Source organism: Piliocolobus tephrosceles, chromosome 2, assembly GCF_002776525.5.
Source record: "Piliocolobus tephrosceles isolate RC106 chromosome 2, ASM277652v3, whole genome shotgun sequence".
NCBI classification, from domain to species: domain Eukaryota; kingdom Metazoa; phylum Chordata; class Mammalia; order Primates; family Cercopithecidae; genus Piliocolobus; species Piliocolobus tephrosceles.
Genome location: NC_045435.1, coordinates 115,623,986 through 115,632,110, shown reverse-complemented (window position 1 = coordinate 115,632,110; position 8,125 = coordinate 115,623,986). Strand labels below are relative to the sequence as shown.

Sequence of the window (8,125 nt, the reverse complement as noted above, 5' to 3'; positions counted from 1 at the left end):
TAAAGTATGAGTTAAGTGAATATCTATTATAGACTGAATGATGTTTATGTCTTCCCTCCCAGCTCATGTGAAGCCCGTATCTCTGATGTGATGATATTTGGAAGTGGGGCCTTTGGGAAGTCGAGTTAGATGACGTCATGAGAGTAGGGTGCTCATGATGGGATTAGTGGCCTTGGAAGAAGAGACACCAGAGAGCTTGCCCTCTGCCTCCTGTGCTCACACAAAGAGGAGGCCATGTGAGCACACAGTGAGAAGGTGGCCGAGAAGCCAGGATGAGTCCTCACCAGAAACCTACTATACAGGCACCTTGATTTCCAACTTCCTGTCTCTGGAACTGTGAGAAAATAAACTTCTGTTGTGTAAGCCACCCAGTCTAGGGCATCTTGTTTTGGCAGCCTGAGCAGACTAATATAAGGCCTAATTTTTTTTTCCAGGATACTTGTTCTTGTCTTTTGAAATAATTTTACATAATAAGAAGGTGCTCTGGTAGGAGATAGAGACTGAAGGAATAAGGAATGAGGAGGCCAGTGTGGTAGCTCACGCCTCCAATCCCAGCACAGGGGAGGGGGCTCAAGCAATCTGAATGCCTGGCATTGGGAGGCCAAGGCAGGTGGATAGATTGAGCTTAGGAGTTAGAGACCGGCTTAGGCAACATGGAAAAATGCTATCTGTACAAACAATACGAAAATTAGCTGGGTGTGGTGGCATGCACCGATAGTCCCATCTACTCAGGAGGCTGAGGTGGGAGGATTGCTTGAGCCCAGGAGGCAGAGGTGGCAATGGAGATCACACCACTGCCAGTCTGGGCCACAGAGCAAGACCCAGTCTCAAAAAAAAAAAAAAAAAAAAAAAAAAAGAGAGAGAGAGAGAGAGGAAAGAAAAGAAACAAAGAAAAAGAAAAAAAAAATAAGAAATGAGGAGATGCAGAAAAAGTTCAGGCTTTATATACATATATACATAAAACCTATTTTTCCTAGTCTTACATCTGTAAAATGACTTCTCAGCTTGTTGTTTTCATCTGGAAAAGTATTAATTCATGATATTATAATTTCCTAAGTTCTTACATAAGAAATTAACTGTCCATATTTTGAGGACTTATAGATGAAATTTCCTTTCAAAGGTGCTTTGAAAATTAACATTTTGTTTTCCAGTATGCTACACAATTATCTAATGACCAGCTCTACATGCCTCCCTGTGATGCATTACAGGTGACAATTAAAAACATCCCACTGAAGGGTGAGTCACGAGCTGGATGCTAGATTTAGAACAAACGCCTGCACCAGACTTGCTATGCTAAGGCTATCCTCCGATGACTGACTGAACATGGCCAATCTGAATAGCTTTAATAGACCACGGCCACTTTCCATCATTCCTTTTTTGTAATACTAGAATTTTTCCCTCTTGAAAACAAAAATTACTACAGAAATTAGCAGGATGTCAGGTATATAGCATTTATAGGCATTTCAAAATAGTCACTTTGAAACGTTGAGCAGATTCATGATAGATTTTCAAGGCTTTGAATTATTCACATTTTAAAAGGTTTATCAGATATTGCAATGTTAAAGATAAAATATTTGAACTTCTAGTAGGTAGTAATGGTGTCAGAGAATGACAGGTAATTAAGTCATACAGTACATCTTGTGTCCACATTTCATGCGATTTTTGCAGAATGCTGTACTATGTAAACTGCTACTGCAAAAAAAAAAAAAAAAAGCAATTATTGCACTGAATATTCCATAAAATCCCTCCAAGTAAATCTTATCACCTCTTTGCAGATAAGCATCTTGCCTTTGGGAAGATGCAATAGAAAAGAAAATTGCCATAGAAAGCAGTAGTAAGACTTCTTATATGAGGCTAAGATTTTCATTTCATTAGCTCTCTCCTTCACCTTGTTTATTAATTCTACAAGCATTTATTGACATCTTCTATGTGCCAAGCACTGGTCCAGGTTCTGGGTATACACTACGAACAAAATACAGTGAAGTCCCTACCCCATGGAGCTTACATTCTAGTAGGGGGGGGACAGACGAACACATAAATACAAAATACCAGAGGGTTCAAAACAGCTTAGAGATATCTTGCTTGAAATCTGTTTACTGCATATCCTCATTCTTGGGCAATGATAAAGTGAAAAGAGAGGCCAACAGTAGACTGCAGCAATGTTGCTAGTCCCAGCTCTACCATCTACATATTGAGTGGATTTAAGTGAGTCCTCATCTGATCTCAGCCTCAGTTTCCTCATGTATAAAATGGGGAGAAATTGGATTAAATTACTTATAAGCGAAAGGGTCCTTTCAGCCTTCTATTTTTCATGAGAGTAGGGTGCTCAAAATCAAGAGCCAGTTTGTTGTTTCCTCTAAGGTTTAAAAAATATTTAAATATAAAATCTAAGAAATCTTTAGTGATCCTATACACTCAATACTTCAAATGCCAATCTGAACTTCTTTCATCAATAGCAAATTCTTATTTACAATGACTATAGAATGAAGTCATTTTACCATCTATAGACATACGAAAAATAAGTTATTTACTTATAAAAACATTCATTTTTATTATTGGTTACAAAATCTCACCTTATTTGTGAAATGTTCTCTAGCTATGAGATCCTCTCCTTGATGTGACACTATTTCTCTCTTCTGCTAACCCCTATCCCTGACTTTGTGCTCCTGTTTAATTTTTCCCACCGAAGTATTAGCTTCATGAAAACAGGGATCAGCTGCTTGCTTCTTTGAAGAACAACCCAAATGGGAGTCTGTCCAGGTAATCCATAGACACGTATAATCGTTACACCTGCACTTTGTTTTACAGGTACAGGCCTTATGAGAACCCACATTAACTCTTTAGACTGTCAGAGTTGTTCTGCTTAGTAAAATTTAGTTTACCAAAGGGTACTCTATCATCCGAAAAGGAAAAACATGTTTCCAGGATAATTCACAGACTAGGGCATTGTAACTTCACTGGAAGTCCTGGTGAGAGGGGTTAATATATATTTAATAATGCAAGTGAAGTAGCACATATTTTATAATCAATTAATTTTTCTCAAAGAAGATAATGTAGCAGTAGAGCTGAACGTCAAACAAGGTTAGACTCATGCTAGCTTGGTAGGAGTTATGATGCCTCTGATTCTCTTGAGAAGACAAATTGTATTCACTGGTTTGATTTTGAAATGTAGAGATCAAATTTCAATCAACCCAGCAGCTAAGGATGACAGGAAATTTTATAGAACTAGAAGGAATCATCTTCTCTTATCTGGATCTGATCCCCCTTGACACCTTGGGGGTTTCTGAAGGCTGCGTGCTCTCAGTTTTATCTGGTTGCTATGTAATCAAATATCCCACGCATGTTTTTACATTTGATCAGATGGGCCTAATCACAAGGACTCATCTTGTCAGTGCCTTTAGGAGCAAAATGAAATAAATCTCTGTCTCAATATTGGAAGTTATTCCTTCCTGTTGCTTCGTGGTGTCAAGATATAGTATCAATGTTATCAGAAGTGCCTAACACACAGTCTACTGTGTAGGCTAAAGTCTGCCTTGTTCGTACAGTGACTGAAAAGGAATAAGGACTATGTCCTCATTTGGGTGAATGTTACTACTTCAGGACCAGATGAGCAGGGGCATCCCAGGTAACCATGAAAAATCTTGAAGCAGCATTACAACTTCTAGTAATAAACAATTTCTCAAACAGTGCCTGTATGAACTGCAAGATGAGGGCAGGTCCAGCTAGACACTGGCTGTATAAATGAAGATCAGAGAAGAATAAGGAGATTCAGACATCTTTTGGCAACCTAGATCACAGTTATAGGTAAATTCTTGTTACAAAGGAAACGGGTTTTGGTGTACGTTACGGAATTTGAATATGTGTTTTACTCAACACATACTCAAATGAGTATATGTATATACTCAACAGAGTACATGCAACCAACAAGAATGCAGCCCCCTTTTTACAAGGTTAGGCAGAAGGAATTATGAAGCCTTGCTGATGTTCACAGTCCTTACATCAGTATGACTGCAGCCCTCCCCAGTCATTCCAAAAGGTCCTTGGGTTGGATACGAGAATGCATTGGGCCTGGCTTTGGCTATGACATCTCCAGGAAGTCACTGTGTGCAGTGTGGTCTTCAGGGTGGAAGTCCTTGAGCTACCAATGAATATCTCTTAAGTCCAAACCTCCATGGGCACTATGGCCTCTTTGGTTCCAACAGAAGGCAGCAGGCTTTCTTCAGACAAGAAATAAAAGGGGAATTGCACCAAAAATCCACGGATCTTCTTCAGTTCCTCCTCAGCTCGAATGGGATCTTCCTTAGCTAATACGGGCTTGTTTATAAAGTCTCTCAGCTGAATTAAATTGTGTACGTCATCATTGGGAAGGCACCGGAACACCTGATTAGAACATAAATAGAAAAATGAATGCAAAGTTTAAAAGAGAGCACATGCCCTTTATGGAAAATAATTATTCCAACAGACAAGACCTCTGTTGTATGAAGCATATCATTAGTCTTATGTTACAGCACAGACCTGATTTAAGAGTTGGTTATCTTATGTGCTACAAATAAGTAGACTTGCTTCCATTTAAAAAAGTCATGGCTAGTGGCAAGAAATTACACTAATGTTACCCCACATTAAAGTTAATTTTTTTTATAATAATCATCCCTGGATTTCACTGGAGATTCTGGTCTAAGAATAATATTGCATGTTGTATTTTCCCTAACTTTTTTTGAAAGAGGTTCATATCTGTGCCTTTACATAGCATTATCAATTGTTAATATGTAACACTTACTTTGCCAGTTGAAAATGAGTTTTGGATATCATAACACTTCACCCCTGAATACTTCTGCATGTATTTTTTAAGAATAAGGACATGTGCCTATATAATCACAATACTATTCTCACACCTAAGAAAATTAATTATATAATGTCATTTAAGTTATGCTTCATATTCGAATTTATCCTGTTATCCCCAAAATATCTTTTATAGATGTTTTCCCCCAAATCCAGGACCCAAATAAGGCTGTGTAAAATTACACTTTTAATGACTCTATGCACATGACCTATTTGATCACAGCCTTCAGTCCTCAGGATGAAATAAGGTTATACAGGGGCCAGGAGCATTGGGTCATGCCTGTAATCCCAGCACTTTGAGAGGCTAAGGCGGGTGGATCACTTGAGGTCAGGAGTTCAAGATCAGCCTGTATAATATAAAAATTAACCGGGTGTGGTGGTGGGCACCTGTAGTCCCAGCTACTCGGGAGCCTGAGGCAGGAGAATCACTTGAACCCAGGAGGTAGAGACTGCAGTGAGCTGAGATCATGCCACTGCACTCTAGCCTGGGCAACTCCATGTCAATTTAAAGAAAAAAAAAAAGAAAGAAAGAAAAGAAAAGAAATAAGGTTATACAGATAGTAGACATGTTTCAGTAAGAATAATAAGTCTCTCTGCTGGAAGGACCTCTAAGACAAACATTGCGTATTTTCCCTAATTTTTTTAAAAGAGGTTCACGTCTGTACCTGGAAATCATGAGGAAGAACACAGACTTATCCAGCTTCTCACAGATGGTCAATTAGTCTTGGCTAGAACACAGCTTGTATATTTTTCCCTGATGGGCAACTAGCTACTTTTTGAAGTAACTTGTTCCACTGTTACACAACTCTTAACTCTTCTACATTTTTTATCATAACCAAAGGGTAGACTTCACAGGCGATACATTTGGTATGCATCAAATGGAGCTGGTGCTAAAACACCTTTCTAAAACTAGAGCTGTCCAACAAATGACATGTCTTGTTATTAATATTAACAAGCTTCATCATAAGGATGAATACTGTTTCCTATACACTATGTGCTAAAAACATTCACTAGACTATTCTTGGTCCTCATAACTACCCTTGTGAATATTCCTTCCAATTTATAGGAGAGGAAAAAGAGACTCAGAAAGTCAAGTCACTATACACAAGGTTATAATACCAGCAACTTGAGCTAGGCTGGACTCAGCTGTGGCTTATTTTCTGATGCCATCTGCCCCTCTTCTCTTTGTCACTAGACATGTACAAAGGCTGGGTAACCAGGTGCTAAGGACGCTGCCGATGGGATTCCTGCATTACAGGAGAGATTAGAATGCTGCTAAAGCCTTTTCTAAACCAAAATCCATGATGCTTTTGCTGTTGTTTTTCAGGGTCCACAAAGAGGTATTTTATTACAACCTGGAAAAGTATTAGTTTTTTTACATGTATTAAGAATACCCTGTACCGATAATATGCAGAAATAACAATATGCTCTTTGTGATGAGATTCAGTGAAAAGAAAGGGGGGAGGAATATGTGAACTTCACCTTGTCATAAATTGTAGCGTTTCGAGCTGCTGTTGAAACCCACACCTCCTTGAAGAATTTGTCACTCACTGGATCCTGAATGTCCTCACTTGGGTCATCAAGATAGCCAAGGACGACCCTGAAATACAAGTGACCTCCACATTGAGTAACTGGGATAAAGCAGTTTGTTGCAGGATATATGTCTATTATACCTATCTCTATATATGCAAATATATATATACATATATGTAAATTATTTGAGAGACCATGACCTGGCTACTCCCATATCCTCGGAGTGCCTGACATAAAAGGAACTATTGTCTGAATTGACCATACATAAACAGGGGACTAGAATAACAAAAACTTCTCAAGCAAATAAGACAAGTTTTAGAAGTGATATTTGAAAATTATAATAACCCTTGTACTTAGAGAAGCCTTTAGGATTAAAAAGCACTTTCACCTTAATCCTGTGTGGTAGACAGGACAGATGATTCTTATTCTGTACATGGGAAACTAACGTCTCGAGGCACACTAGTAATGGAGCTAGAACTCAAACTGAGGGCAAAGTCCTTTTCCCACATACTTGATGGGCTGAAATAATACCAAGAAGACCTGTGCTATCTGGAAAGAGCAATAGGAAAATTGGCCTTGTAAGGGCTTTGGCTTTTATATTAAATGAAATGGAGAGTGTAGACGTCAGTGCAGAGAAGTGACAGAATCTGACTTACATATTAAAATACGGCTGCTGTATTGAGAACACACTCTAGGGTGCAAGGGTTGAAACAGGGAGCCCATTTAGGAGTTACTCCCATAATCCAGGTGAGATACGATGGTGGCTTGGGCCTGGGTGGCAGTGGAGATGAAGATAGACCCAACGGGTTTTACTGACAGAGTGAATGTAGGGTGTCAAAAGGTGAGGCGTCAAAGATGACTGCAAGGTTTTTGTCTTGAGCAACCATAATAATGTACAGCTGTAGTCGCCTTTAGCTGAGATAGGGAATTCTGTGGGTATAGCTGGTTTGTGGGAGATCAGGAATTCAATTTTGAGCCTGTTGAGACATCTATTAAAGATGCAAGTGGCAGTGCTGAGTAGGCAGTAGATAAATGGAACTGGGGTTTGGGAGAGAAGGCTTGTTTAGAGATATAAACCTGAAAATTGTCGTCACGCATGTGCTCAAAGGCTGTATTTTTTTTCTGAGTTCACCAAATAAGTGATTACAGACAGAGAAAAGGACTGGGTGCACATCAACAGTAAGGGAGAGGAGGAGGAACCAGTGAGGCTGGAGAAAAGCCAGAGGATGTGGGATCCTGAAACCGCACAAAGAAGTACGTCAAGGAGAGCTGTCCAATTCAGATAAGAATTGACCACCGGATTTAACAACTAGACATCATTATATTGTTACCCTCTTTGTATTTAAATAAATGTAGATTTGCATTATCATTTTAATGGCTGCAGAGTTTCCCATCATGTGAAATTTATTGAACCAATTATTTTATTACCGACTTTTGGGTAATTTCCAATTTCCCATGATTATAAACAGTGTTCCAGTGAACATAGTTGATTCATCGTATGTGATTTTGTACATTTCTGTGATTATTTCATTAGAAGAAATTTTAGAATTAAAATTCTTGGGTCAGAGAATATGCAAATTACTGCAAGAAAGGCTGTACCAAAACATACACTATTAAGCATGCATATGTTCCCAGTGTTCTCCAACATTGTCAACTCCTGAAAAAGTACAATTCTGTAGATACTAAAGGACACTCATTTTAGTTTTAGTCTGCACTATTTTCACTATATAAATTTTTTTTTAATGGATCTGGC

The 8,125-nt window shown here is 38.7% G+C and overlaps 1 protein-coding gene across 3 annotated transcripts in view; it reads right to left on the bottom strand.

Moving 5' to 3' along the window:
• Nucleotides 1-1,844: 1,844 nt before the first annotated feature.
• PLD1 (phospholipase D1) overlaps nucleotides 1,845-8,125 on the bottom strand; it is a 224,071-nt gene continuing 217,790 nt past the window's right edge. For all 3 annotated transcript variants that reach the window (XM_023213449.2, XM_023213447.1, XM_023213450.1), the window contains 2 exons: nucleotides 6,322-6,439; nucleotides 1,845-4,380 (listed from right to left, as the gene is read on the bottom strand). In XM_023213449.2, coding sequence (XP_023069217.1) covers nucleotides 4,156-4,380; nucleotides 6,322-6,439 — 343 coding nt within the window. In that variant the 3' untranslated portion in view covers nucleotides 1,845-4,155. The remainder of the gene's footprint in view (nucleotides 4,381-6,321; nucleotides 6,440-8,125) is intronic.